The 14,563-nt window shown below is 53.1% G+C and overlaps 1 protein-coding gene across 1 annotated transcript in view; it reads right to left on the bottom strand.

Annotated features, from left to right (window-relative positions):
• Window positions 1–14,563, bottom strand: part of kif5ab (kinesin family member 5A, b) — a 38,164-nt gene that overhangs the window by 1,728 nt on the left and 21,873 nt on the right. The window contains exons 18-25 of the mRNA XM_042344338.1: window positions 13,917–13,975; window positions 13,213–13,322; window positions 12,565–12,666; window positions 11,841–11,901; window positions 11,323–11,394; window positions 10,609–10,713; window positions 2,457–2,679; window positions 1,196–1,343 (exon numbers count right to left, since the gene is read on the bottom strand). Of these exons, the coding sequence (XP_042200272.1) occupies window positions 1,196–1,343; window positions 2,457–2,679; window positions 10,609–10,713; window positions 11,323–11,394; window positions 11,841–11,901; window positions 12,565–12,666; window positions 13,213–13,322; window positions 13,917–13,975 (880 nt within the window). The remainder of the gene's footprint in view (window positions 1–1,195; window positions 1,344–2,456; window positions 2,680–10,608; window positions 10,714–11,322; window positions 11,395–11,840; window positions 11,902–12,564; window positions 12,667–13,212; window positions 13,323–13,916; window positions 13,976–14,563) is intronic.

The following is a 14,563-nucleotide window of genomic DNA, read 5'->3' as shown; positions in this document are numbered from 1 at the left end:
AGAGACACACAGCGTGAGAGAGAGACACACACACACACACACAGTGAGAGACAGAGAGACACACACAGTGAGAGAGAGAGACATACACAGTGAGAGAGAGAGACATACACACACACATACACACAACGAGAGAAAGACGTACACCCAGTGACAGAGAGAGACACCCACACACACAGTGAGAGAGACACACAGTGTGAGAGACACACACAGTGTGACACACACACACAGTGAGACACACACACACACAGTGAGACACACACACACAGTGAGTGAGACAGACACACACAGTGTGACATACACACACAGTGAGTGAGACAGACACACACAGTGTGACATACACACACAGTGAGCGAGACACACACACACACAGTGAGTGAGACTCACGCACACAGTGAGACACACACACAGTGTCACACACACACATACACACACAGTGAGTGAGACACACACACACAGTGAGTGAGACACACACACACACACACAGTGAGACTCACACACACAGTGAGACACACGCACACAGTGAGACACACGCACACAGTGAGTGAGACACACGCAGAGTGAGTGAGACACACACAGATACTCTCCGCACATCACGCTCTCCAATCTAACAGAGTGCAAGTTATTCCTTCTCTTTCTTTTACTCATTCAGCATCTCTCCCCCACTCCCTCTGCCCCTTCTTATCTGTCTCTCTCTCTCTCTTTCTCCCCCTCGTCTCCATCACTCTCGCTCTCTCCGTCTTCCCCATCTCTCTTTGTACCTCCACCGTCTGTCTTTCTCTCTCTCTTTCTCTCTCTTCCCCCTCCTCTACCCCCTGTCTCCATCTCTCTCTCTCTCTCCGTCCTCTACCCCCCCTTCTCCGTCTCTCTCTCTCCCCTCCTCTACCCCGTCTCCGTCTCTCTCTCTCCCCTCCTCTACCCCATCTCCGTCTCTCTCTCTCTCCCCCCATCCTCTACCCCCTGTCTCCGTCTCTCTCTCTCTCTCCCATCCTCTACCCCGTCTCCGTCTCTCTCTCTCCCATCCTCTACCCCGTCTCCGTCTCTCTCTCTCTCCCCCCATCCTCTACCCCGTCTCTGTCTCTCTCACTCCCCTCCTCTACCCCGTCTCCGTCTCTCTCTCCCCCCCATCCTCTACCCCGTCTCTCTCGCTCTCTCTCTCTCTCCTCTGCCTCTCTCTCCCCTCACGCCGTGTCCTCACCACTTGTCCTTGGCAGAGTCGGAGGCGCTGAGCACAATGAGCGGGTGGCAGGTCTGGTACAAGCTGTTGCTGTAGCCCTCGCCCTGACGGGTGCCGTTCAGGTTGGTGGGGGAGGAGGCGGGGTAGTGCCCGGGCCGGATGGGTTTGGCTGTAAAACAGCACGCAACAAAATGTCCGTTCAACAACAACAACAACAACAACAAGGTCACATCAACGACACCCAACAACAATTTGCATTTACAGTCGCTCGACAATGGCGGAGCACGACCCTGAGCTGGGGGGGGGGGGGGTGGGGGTGGTGGACTGTAGGCACAGGTCGAAGAGAGTGTAGGGAAAGCGTAGTGACCGTGCATCCGGGCGGCCAATCCGTACGCGATAACGTGACGGAAAATTGGCCCGGGACTTGGGCAGCGTTTGGCTAAGTTTTTTTTCCACCCCCCACCCCCCCCCACCCCACACTTTGAATGATTCAAGAGACTTTGCCGAGCCTCTGCTCTGCTCTGCTCTGCCTCGGGCAGCTCTTCAGGATCGACGGACAGGAATGTGAGCGTGTCTTAATCGTAGCGTAGAACCGGTTCGGTGAGTTCACACTGTGCCCGGGGTGCGAGGGGGCGGCGGGGAGGGAGGGACAGGGAGGGAGGGAGGGAGGGATGGAGGGCGAGGGAGGGAGGGAGGGCGAGGGAGGGAGGGAGCTGCTGGGCACCAAGAGGCAGGACATCTTAGGATCAAGTTTCAGATCGAAACTGTTCTCCAATAAAAGCGCTATATCAAATGCAAGGATTATTATTATTATTATTATCCCGTGTGACCCGTTGACACCAAACCAACCTGCCCGCGCTCTCCCTGCTCGGTGTCACCCCCGCCGTGCCCGCTCCACCAGGGGCTGTCGGGACTTCAGCCTCTCTGCCAACTACCACCCCCCCCCCCACCACCCCACCACGGACCCTTGGGAACTCCAGCGCTGCTGTTTGCGGGGGTGGGGGGGGGGAACGCTTCTATTTGTGAGGGGGGGGGAACGCTGCTGTTTGTGGGGTGGGAGGGGACACTGCTGTTTTGGGGGGGACGCTGCTGTTCGCGGGGGGGACGTTGCTGTTCGCGGGGGGGACGCTGCTGTTCGCGGGGTGGATGTTGCTGTTCGCGGAGGGGGGGGGGGACGCTGCTGTTCGCGGGGGGGGGGGGGGGGACGCTGCTGTTCGCGGGGGGGACGCCGGCGTGCGCAATTGCCAGCGGAGCTGGGCTCCGGGCGAGGGGCTGAACCTACCGATCTGCGCGGTGTGCGAGCGCCGGGGGCCTCCCTTGGAGCCTCGTTGGACAACCTCTTTGATGCGTTCGACCTCCTGCTGGTATCGCCTGCGATCCTTCATGGCTCCTTCCTTGGCCTCCTTCAGTGCACCTTCCAGGGCCTTGACTCTCTCAGCCGTAGCCCGAAGTCGCTTCTCCAGCTTAGGAAGCTCACAACGCAGATCTGCATTGTCACGAACCAGCTGTGGGGGGGAGGGTGGGGGTAGGTGGGGGAAAAGGGGGGAAAAAAGAGAGACGAGGTTCGAAAGGTTACGCCACGACGACGACGACTGGCGCTTAAATCATCCTTTGCCGCGTTCGGAGAGGGAGGGCAGACGTCTCGGAAGTGACTGGCAGAGAGAACAGGGCAGGAGAGAGAGAGAGAGAGAGAGAGAGAGGAAGGAGACTTCGAGGGGTGTTTTCGTGACGCACTTTTAAGGTGGGTTTTCTTTTTAAAAAAAAGGCGGCTATTTAAAGACAGGGAGAGAGGCGGCTCAACGGTTCGTGTAGGGATTCGGCGTCAGCCTTCACGAGAAGGGAGAAGGGAAAAGAGGGGCACAGGAGAGGGGGAGTAGGAGGCTGGTGCGGAGTGTGAAGAGTGGCACCGACTAGATACGAGCATCAGAATTTGCCGGCAGAAGAAGACCGAGGTCCACCTAATAATAATAATAATAATAATAATAAACCTAGTTCGCCTTCCGCCATCCGGGCAGTCGCTCGACATGGCGTGTCCCAAACCATACACCGCATAGTGTGTATCATTATATAATGATATTAGATATTATTTTCTCGCAGAAATCTGTCTTAACCTCTTCGTGAAACATTTTCCGCCTCCGCGGTCTCGTCTCCCCCGGGAGTCTGTTTCCCTAAGTTCACTCCGCGCTCGCCGACGCAGTGTTTCCACAGATTTGTTCTGCCTCCGCGCTGAATGATTATTTAAGCAGGGCGAGGACGGGTTTATGTTTTACCCCGTCCCGGCTCCTGAGACGTAATAAAAACTTTGCTTTGTCCCTACAGTTTATAGCGTTAGAATCTTATTCTCAGATAAGACTGCGGACGATACCGTTGGGGGCTCACCAGTACGATGGTGTCTGGGGAGAGGAGAGATGTGGGCCGGTAAATACTAATATTAATAATAATAATCCTGGCATTTGACACAGCGCCGCCTTTTCGCGTCGTCGAGACGTCCCAAAGCGCTTCACAGGATACACTGTAAAGTGTAGTGACTGTGCGTTTTGTGGGCCACGCATTTATTATTATTACTACAAATTAAAAAATATGAATACGTATTTATCATTGAAACTTTCAAAAGGGAATTGGACAGGTACTTAAGCAGGCAATATGTGCGGGGCCACGAGGTAAGAGCGGGGAGGGAAGTGGGACAAGTTGGTAGCTCTTTCAGAGAGCCGTCACAGGCACGATGGGCCGAATGGCCTCCTTCGTGCTGCAAGATTCTAGGATGAGAAATATTCCGGGAGTCTTGGATGATCCAGTGTGGCCTCCTGTGCTGCAGATTGCCGGCACTACCTGTTGGGGACCGGAGAACACTTGTTCCGCTCAAGTCTCCCTGGAGATGGAGTGGGCCGGGGCTGATGCCCGATGGGGTCGGGATTTGCGCGTGGCTGTGGGTAAGGTGGGCTGACGGAGCAGCTTTGTCTGGTACCCCTCTAGGAACTTTTTACAGTGAGCTAAATAAGGTGCCTCGTCACCGTCTGCTGGCAGTCGTTGTGTTGCGTGGCTTTCTCCACCAAGTACTGTACAGGGAGAATTGATCATATAGAATTATTATAGAATCCTTACGTTGAATACACCGTCCTCCCATCACAAACCCCAGCGTCCTGGCCTCGATCACCCTCCCTCGCAACCCTGTTCCCTTCTGGGCAAAGGAAAACTCGTGCCTGTGCTAAAAATGTCTCGTTGCGACTCTTAATAATAATTATAATCTTTGCATTTGATACGGCGCCTTCTCATGTCGTTCATACGTCTCAAAGTGCTTCACAGGATACGCTGCAAAGCGATTTGACTGCGTATTTTGTTGGCAAAACATGGCAGCCAATTGCGCACAGCAGCGTCCCACGATCTGTCGAACGACTAAAAACCGGGTTCCTATTTACTTCTAAATAAACCCAGGCGAGCGGAGTAAGGAACCTTGCCTAAGGTTCAGCCCCCCCGCCCGGGAATCCAGCAAGAGTCCTCTCTCTCTCGCGAGGCATAGTTACGCTACAGGACTCGAGAGCTCTAAACCTGTGTCCTTCAGCGTCCAAAACTAGTCATTTTGGTTCACGTTGTCAATCCCACTCACAACGATATGCACTGCTGTGCGGAGAGAGGGATCGCAGACAGATGTGAGGGTCAGAGGTTCCAATCAGCCTCCTGATTCACTGGCTCTTTGCAGGTAGGTGTGCGTGCGCGTGTCTGTGAGTGTGTGTTTCTGTCCGTGAGTGTGTGTGTGTGTGTGTGTGTGTCTGCGCCTGTGTGCGTGGGTCTGTCTGTGTCTGCGTGTGTGTGTATGTGTGTGTCTGCGTGTTGACCTTGTTGTGGCTGTGAGATTAAATAGTTCTGCATTGGGGAGGGAGAAGGTTTGCCTTTACCAAGTCCGCCATTGGGAACTGGGGAAGGAAGGGTGTGTGTGTGTGTGTGTGTGGGGGAGGGGGTGGGGGGGGAGGTGGGTGGCGGTGGGTGGGGGGGGCGAAGAACAAGAGAGAGCGGGTGTGAGAGAGAAAAGAAATTGATTCTCTCTCCGCGCCTCACCGAAAAAAAATCTTTGTCTGAGCAAAAAAAAACCAACGAAAAATTATTTGGAATTTTTTTTTGGGGGGGTTGAGAGGTGGGGGAGTGGGGGGGGGGGGGGTGGCAAGTAATACTTGTTAATAATATCACAACAGACAGAAGCCGAGGCAAAAAAAGAGGATTTTTCAAAAAAAAAAAAAATTGCATTGCAAGCAGGAATCAGGCAGGTTTCATTACACACGCACATACACATACACACGCGCACACACGTGCACAAACATACACATGCACCAGAGAGAGAGAGAGAGAGAGAAAGAGAGAGAGAGATTACAATCTCCCTCTGATCGGACCCTTGAAACTCCACCCAGTTTCCACTTAGACGCAGGTCGTGGACTGCCGGGGAAAAGCAAAATCGAACGGCTTCCGAATTAAGACTGGATTTAGAAAATTGCCGCAGTTGTAGAATCACTGAATCTTACTTGAGACGTCCCAGAACGCTTCGCAGGTTACGCTGCGAAGTGAATCGGCTGCGTGTTTGGTGGGCGAAACCCGGAAGCCCATTGCGCTCAGCAGATCAAAGACTCCTAGAGTTTTACAGCGCACAAGGAGGCCATTCGGCCCATCGCGCCTGCGCCGGCTCTTCGGAAGAGCCGCCCAATCGGTCCCGCTGCCCCCCCCCCGCTCTTTCCCCACACCCTCTTCGAGTTCCCCGTCCGGTTCCCTCGTTTGAAAGTTGTTATCGAGTCCGTTTCCAACAGCCGTGGGTTCCAGACCTTAACCACTCTCCGCGTGTGTGTAAAAAAAAAAAGGTCTCTTCGTCTCCCCTCTGGTTCTTTTGCCAATTATCTTAAATCCATGTCCCCTGGTTAGTTAGTTAGTTAGTTAGTTAGTTAGTTAGTTCTGTCATGTTCTTAATAATAATAATAATAATACCGGCATTTGATGCAGTGCCTTATCAAGCCGTTAAGACGTTGTCAAGACGCCTCAAAGCACTTCACAGGATTCTCCAAACAATTTGGACGGTGAATTTGGACAGCCCGGCAAGCGGAGACTGGGGTGGGTGTCAGGCCAGAGTGTCAAGCTTGAGGGAAGCAGAGGGGGAAAGGATGGTGGGGGGTGGGGGGGGGGGGGGGATGGTGGGGAATTCATCAAACACACGATATCATAGCCACAAGCGCGAGGGAATGGAAAGTGTTGTGATGCAGGTAAGATAAAGCCCCTCCCTCCACCTCCTCTCCTCTCTCCCTCCCCCTCAACCAATAATGGTAATAATAATAGTAATAATAATCCTTGCGCTTGATATAGCGCCGGTTATTAGGGAAGGGAATTTCTCTCTCCTTATCCGGGCTGCCCCCCCCAACCGCCCCCACCCCCACCGATGAACATCGCCCGGCTGTTGCGTGGGGCCTTGCTGCGTGTGAATCGGCCATCGCATTGGCCCACAATTAGCGGTGACATCCTCCGAGATATTCTGACATTATAGGGCACGGCTGTTGTTACGATGAACCTGCTCCACAGACAGCCCTGAGGTGAACAACCTTATTAATCCTGGGAAGGTGGGGTGGGGGTGGGGGTTGAGGGTGGAAGGGGGGGAGTGAGGGGAGAGATGCTCAGGAGAGGTCGGGAGAGGAACTCCCTTCTCCTTCCCGATAGCGAGTGGGGTGGGATCTAAGAGGTCAGTATGAACCGGGATGTTGGGTGACGTCTTATCCCAGAGATGGCACCTCCGACAATGAGGCGCGAGCGAGTGTGTGTGTCAATGCCAGAGCGACTCTCTCTCTCTCTCTCTCTCTCTCCACCCCCCTTCCCTCCTCGCCCTCCCTCTGCCTATCCCTCTCTCCTCCCCCACACCACCCCCATTACTTTTATGGTGAGTTTAACCCCGGGGTGGAGGAGGGGGGAGAAGATCGGAAATGAAAGGAGAGACAATGAGATGGAAACTGAGATCAGCTACAGTCTGGAACACAACGATGAACGAGCGAGTGGGTGGGTGGGTGGGTGCGCAGGTGTGTGCGAGAGGGAGTGATGGAGGGGGTCGGAGGGGGGGGGGAAAGGGGAAAGGGGGGGAGATGGTATAAGAGAAAGAACAAGCAGAACAAGGGAGCAGGTACCTTGTTATGCCACAGCATCACCTGGCGGCAGGTTGGCAGAAGGATAAACGAAGGATAGAACGAAAGAAAAGAAGAGGATGAGGGAGCAGTGGGTTAGAGGACACAGGATATAGGCCACACCCAAAATCCACGGTGACTGTGTTTGGTTTGGCCGGAGTTACGATACACTGGGAGACCCACCACCAAACTGACCTCAGGCTTTTATACTTTCCAAATAATAATAATAATAATAATAACCCTCGCAATTGATGCAGCGCCTTATCACGGCATTCAGACGTCTCAAAACGCCTCGCAGGATATATTTTAAAGTGTAGTGACTGTATTTTTTTTTTGGGGGGGGGGGGGGCCCTTCGGTGGGGGGCGGTCAAACGCGGCAGTCAATGGCGCACAGCAGTGCCCCACAAACGGTCATGGATTGAGTGACCACATTTTTTGGGGCGGTGGGGGGTGAAAATAAATCATTTCAAAATCCAAATCAATTTTCACAATAAGGTGTTCCGTTCATTCTGAGATGCGAACACACACCACAACACACACACACACCACACACACCACACACACACACCACACACACCACACACACCACACACACACACACACACCACACACACACACCACACACACACCACACACACACACACCACACACACATACACACACACCACACACACACACCACACACACACCACACACACACACACCACACACCACATACACACACACCACACACACACACCACACACACACACACCGCACACACACACCACACACACACACCACACACACCACACACACACACACCACACACACACACACACCACACACACACACCACACACACACACCACACACACACACACCACACACACACACACACACACACACACACACACACACACACACACCACACACACACACACACACCACACACACACACACACCACATACACACACACACCACACACACACACACACCACACACACCACACACACACACACCACACACACACACACACACCACACACACACACACACACACCACACACACCACACACACACACACCACACACACACACACCACACACACACCACACACACACACACCACACACACACACACCACATACACACACACCACACACACACACACCACACACACGCCACATACACACACACCACACACACACCACACACACGCCACACACACACACACCACACACACACCACACACACACCACATACACACACACCACACACACACACACACCACACACACACCACACACCACATACACACACACCACACACACACACCACATACACACACACACACCACATACACACACACACCACACACACACCACACACACACACCACACACACACACACCACATACACCACACACACCACTCACACACACCACATACACACACCACACACACACACCACACACCACACACACACACACACACACCACACACACACACACACCACACACACACCACACACACACACCACACACACACACACCACACACACACACCACACACACACCACACACATACACACACACCACACACACACACACCACACACCACACACACACCACACACACCACACGCACACACACCACACACACCACACACACACACCACACACACACCGCATACACACACACACCACATACACACACCACACACACACACCACATACACACACACACCACATACACACACACCACATACACACACACACCGCATACACACCCTACACACACACTACACACACCACACACACCCTACACATACCACACCCTACACACACCCTACACACACACTACACACACACACCCTACACACACACACTCTACACACACACTACACTGCACACACACAACACACACACACGACACACACACTCCACACACACACACACTACACTGCACACACACAACACACGCGCACTACACACACTCCGCAGGTCATAACCATCTCCGTAAAATAATTCTCCTCATCGCCCCTCTGGTTCTTTTGCCAATTATCTTAAATCAATGCCCTCTGGTTACCGACCCACCTGCCAGTGGAAACGCTCACTCCCTATTTACTCTACCAAAACACCTTGAAAAGTCCTCCGTTAAAGCTCCCCTCAACCTCCTCTGCTCCAGGGAGGATAATCCCATCTTCTCTAGTCTCACCACGTAACTGAAGCCCCTAATCCCTGGTGTCACTCTGGTAGATCTCCTCTGCGCCCTCGCCGAGGCCTCTGACATCCTTCCTACGGTGCGGTGCCCCGAACGGGTGAGCGTTTGCAGCCTCTCAGCCTCGCTCATCCTCGAGAGCAAACCCCTCCTTAACGTCCGGGACCGCACCTCATCACCTAAAACACACCCGCCCGGTGTTTCACGGTGACAATAGCCCCTCGCGTTTCATACAGCGCCTCATCGGGTCAGTGAGACATCTCCAAAGCGCCTCGCAAAGATCTTTCTCTAAAAGTCTGCGTGTATCTTGCGGGGAGAAATGCGGCAGCCAAATTACACACGGCAGCAATGTCCCACAAACAGCCACGAATGGAGCGAGTGACCAATTTTATTTGGAATAGGTGGGGTAGGAATTTAAATAGTCTCTCCCCACTTTCTCCCCCCACATTCCCCCCCCCCTACACCCCTCACCCCCACCCCTGAAGGCCAAGTCAGGGCTTTAAACCTTGCACCAATAGACACACTTGGTTCAAGTGTGCCCCTTTCAGTCTGTCGTTTGGGTGAGGCCTATTGAACACAGTTCAAACATCGTCAAGGGGAAAAAAAAACGGTCAAAATTAATTCCGGGCTTAACCGCACGGGATTTTTTAAACCCCCAAAAATAATAATAATGATAATAATAACTTCCGGAAAACTCTGGGCGAGGTGGAGGAGATCCAAGGGTTTAGAAATCTTTTGGGATATGGACTTATGGACAAGAAGGGGTGTGCGTGTCACTTCAGAGGCACAAGCAAGACGAAGGGACGGACATGTGAACGGACGGACAAACACAACTCGATGTCCTGGTCAAGATAAAGACTCCTAACGGTGGAAGTGGGGGGCAGGGGTTGGGGTGGGGGTGGGGGGGGGGCAGGGGAGAAAGAGGAGGGGGCGATAGAGACAGCAAAGGCATCAAGGGAGGAGGTGGGGGGGAAAATGGGCCTCAGTCAAAGCCAGAAGATTGGACTGTGGGGGCGAGTGGAGAAGGGTAAGGGAGGGAGGGGGAGCGGGAGCGGGGGGAGGGGGGGGGGGTGGGGGAAGAGAAGAGAGAGACTTACCTGTTTGTGAACCTTTGTAAGTTGATCCAAGTTGTTCTCAAGAAAGGATATCTTCTGCTTCTGGGATATGCTCCCCCCACTGTCATCTGGCTCCAGTTCAGAACTCTGAGGAGAGAGCGAGCAGATCTATAAATGCAATCTTGTTGTTGTTGTTATCAAACCAAGCGGTCAGAAAACCCAGGTCCCTGAAGCACTGAGTGTCCGAGACCCCCATTCACGCCCTTCTCTCACCTTTCCCAATGTTGGATTCAATGACTCAAAGCAACTACTCGAAGACATCAGTCATGATCTTCTGTCTTGTCCTCCCTCACCCTCACCACAGTCCCCCATCCTTAATAATAATAATAATAATCCTCGCCTTTCATCCAGTGCCTTATCACATCGTTGAGACGTCTCAAAGCGCTTCATAGGACATATTGTGACGTGGATTGGCTGTGCGTTTTGTGGGCGAAAAGCAAGTGACCCACAAACAGTTCTGGATTTTTAATTTTTTTTTTAATTGTAGGGTTTGCTATCCCAGGAAAGTGATCCGCCAATCGACTAACAACCGGGATCCAACTTACCGGTGGGTAAACAGAGGCGTGTGTGCGCGTGTGTGTGCGCGTGTGTGTGCATGTGGAGTAAGGAAACTTGCCTAAGCCCTCCCACCCCCCCCCACCCACCCTCCCCCTCCCAGATAAACCGCCCCCAAATTTTCGCCCATATCCCACTCACTTTTTTGACCCGGGTTGTAAGGTCTTGAACAAAAAGTTTCCGCAGGTTGTGAAGAGTCTGGAGTTCTCTCGCCTGGGAAAGGAATCAAAGGTGGAGAGAAAACGCCAACAACAACAACTTGTGTTTATTTACACAGTGCCCTTCACACGAGGCAGCGTCTCTGAACGCTGGTCAGTGTCAGCGGTTGGGGGGGGGGGGGAGAGAGTAGGCGACGGTGAGCACTGTCGAAGAGGAAGGTCTTCGGCCGTGTCTAAAAGAGGCCTCTGCTTCAACCGCGGCTCGTGACCGGGAATTCCACCGTTCGCCAAGCGCGGGGGTCAAACCCCCAACTTTCTGATAGACCAAGTTTCCATCTCTCCCCACCCCCCGGCCATCCTTCCTCCCCAAGGGGCTCACTCGCCAGCTCCACCCCCCATCCCTCCCCCCCCCAGAGTCCTGATCTAGTACACCTCAACCGTAGCCCTTGCACAGACCCCCACCTCCCCCCACCCACCCACAACCCTCTGACGGCTACTTACGACAGTCTCTTCAAGTCCTTTAAGATCCTGTTTGGATTGCTCGTGCTTTTCATGGAGAAATCTGAGGAAAGAATCGAGCGTGAGTGAGGCTGGCTCACCATCACACCGAAGCAATAACATCAACCACAATAAATAATAGTCGTCCTTGCGTTTCATATAACACCCAACATGGGGGCAACTTGAACCCACAACCTTCCTTTTTGGGGGGGGGGGGGGTCAACCGGGTGTCCGACACACGCGGAAACCCATCACCGTTGCTTAAGAGCATCCAAACCCAACTGAGAATTCCCCGCCTCCCACCTACACACGGAAACCCCAGAGATAAATTGTTGGAATAGAATGCTCTCTCTCTCTCTCACTCTCTCTCTCCCTGTGGAGGGACGGCCCCTGCTTACCTAATTCCGGAGAGTATTGGGCGCAGGTTGGCGAGAGCCAAGGTTGGGGTGGGGGGGGTTGGGAGAGGATAGGAGAACCGAGAGTGTGCGTTGGGGTAACTGCTGGAGTCTAACCAGCTAAACCCACACATAGCTTGGCCATTGAGAGAGAGCGCTGTCTGGCCAAGCTTTCCCGCTGCTTGTCCAGCTGGGACAACCTTCCCCGTTAGTTAGTTAGTTAGTTAGTTAGTTAGTTAGGGCTTTGGCTTGTAGCGGAGCTGAGGGTGGGGTGGGGGGGGGGAACAGGATGGGCTCTGGAGTGTGTTGCGAGAGGAGGTTTGGAGACTCACGTAAGCTCCTGAAGTTTCTTGCTTTTCTCACGCTGCTCGCTTTTCAACTTGTCGTAATCCACCCGCAGTCTGTCCAGCTTCAGCTGCAGCTTCAGGTTCAAGCTGCAAACACAACGTACTTAACTCAACACTGTCGGCTATTGTCATCCGTCTCTGCACTGGAGCTCTCCACTCCATCCCCGCTCCCTGCTCTCCCACCCCACACCACCCCCCCCACCCCCCCGCCACCCACCATGGTCGTATTGTCAATAGTGGCACCTCCTCCCCCATTGCAGCTCTCTCCTCCAATCCCATTCTTTATCAGGTTGGGGTATTGAGGGATATGGGGCAAAGGAGGGTAATTGGAGTTGAGGTACAGATCAGTCATGATCTAACAGAATGGTGGAACAGGCTGGAGTGGCTGAATGGCCTACTCCTGTTCCTTCTCTCTTTTCCCATCGTGTATATTATGGTTCCTACTCCCTCACTGGAGCTCTCTAACCCCATTCCCTGCTCTCTCTCTCGCTCTCTCTCCCCATTGTGTCCGTGTCGGTGCTTGCTTCCCCCACTTAAATTCCCTACTCCGGCAGCGGGTGGGGTGGGGGTGGGGGGGCGAGATGTGGGGGAGGGGGGGAAAGGCAAGGGTTACCAGCAACAAGATGAACCTACTCCTTCAGCTCATCAATAATATTCTGCTTCTCCGCAATCTCGTCGCGGAGGATGGCCAGTTGCTTCTGATGGTTTTCCCGATGTGTTTCCATCTGCTGCTCCAAGACTTTCTGTGACAATAATAATAGTAATAATAATAATCCTTGCATTTGCTATCACACCTTGTCACGTCATTTAAACCGCTCAAAGCGCTTCATCACACAATACAACGCAAGATGAATTGACTGGGTATTTTGTGGGCCAAGAGAGAGAAATAACATCCAGGCGGACGTGATCCAGGTTTAACGTCTCACCCGAAAGACAGCACCTCCGACAATGCAACCCCCCCACCCCCCCACCACCAGCCAAGCACTGGAGCAACATCTAAGATGATGTGATTCCAAGTCCTGACGTGGAGATTGATCAGAGGCGAGAGCAAACATAGTGCCCGTACGGCGCATGCATAATAAGCACATGGTTTACCCATGAAGTATGATAATATAATAATAATCCTTGTATTTGACACATCGCCCTATCACGTCTTTGAGACGTCTCAAAGCGCTTCACAGGATACGCTGTAAAATGAATTGACTGTGTATTTTGTGGGCGAAACGTGGCAGCCAATCGCGCACAGCAGCGTCCCTCGAACAGCCGTGGATTGAGTGACCAAATTATTATCAATATGTTTTTTAGACCCCGGGATGTCCCAACTGGCAGCTCCCTACCTTCACCTCCTCGCCATCGGTCTGTTCCTTCTCCTTATCCGCCACTTCATTGACCGTTTCTGGGGAAGAGTAGAGTCACAGTGTCCTTTACCACTGCCCGTTATTCAGCCTCTCTCCTGCCTCAGGCACCAGTTTACTCTCTGAATCACATTAACCCACAAACCCAAACGTAACCTGTCCCAGAGTCAACTTGGGAGTCAAGCAGGTGGGAGATCGATCGACTCGAGGGGAAGAAGGAGGGGGGGGAGGGGGCAGAGGAATCACAAATTGCTAATTAATAGGATAAGTTAATTAATGAATATAATATTCCCCGTTTGTTCCAACATTTATAACAGTGAAACGTCTCCCAGCACCTGGGAGCAAATTGAGGGCTACAGTGATAGGGGCTTTGTAGACGGTCAGTTCAGGCACAGCTGTGAAGTGAATGAGCCGGTGTGAGGTGCGTGTGTGTGTGTGTGCGTGAGGTGCGTATGTGCGTGAGGTGCGTGTGTGCGTGAGGTGCGTGTGTGCGTGAGGTGCGTGTGTGCGTGAGGTGCGTGTGTGCGTGAGGTGCGTGAGGTGCGTGTGTGCATGAGGTGGGTGAGGTGCGTGTGTGCGTGAGGTGCGTGTGTGCGTGAGGTGCGTGTGTACGTGAGGTGTGTGTGCGT

Source organism: Callorhinchus milii, unplaced genomic scaffold (genome assembly GCF_018977255.1).
Source record: "Callorhinchus milii isolate IMCB2004 unplaced genomic scaffold, IMCB_Cmil_1.0 Scaffold27, whole genome shotgun sequence".
NCBI lineage: Eukaryota > Metazoa > Chordata > Chondrichthyes > Chimaeriformes > Callorhinchidae > Callorhinchus > Callorhinchus milii.
The sequence above is the reverse complement of the archived record's forward strand: the minus strand, read 5'-3'. Positions and strand labels throughout refer to the sequence as shown.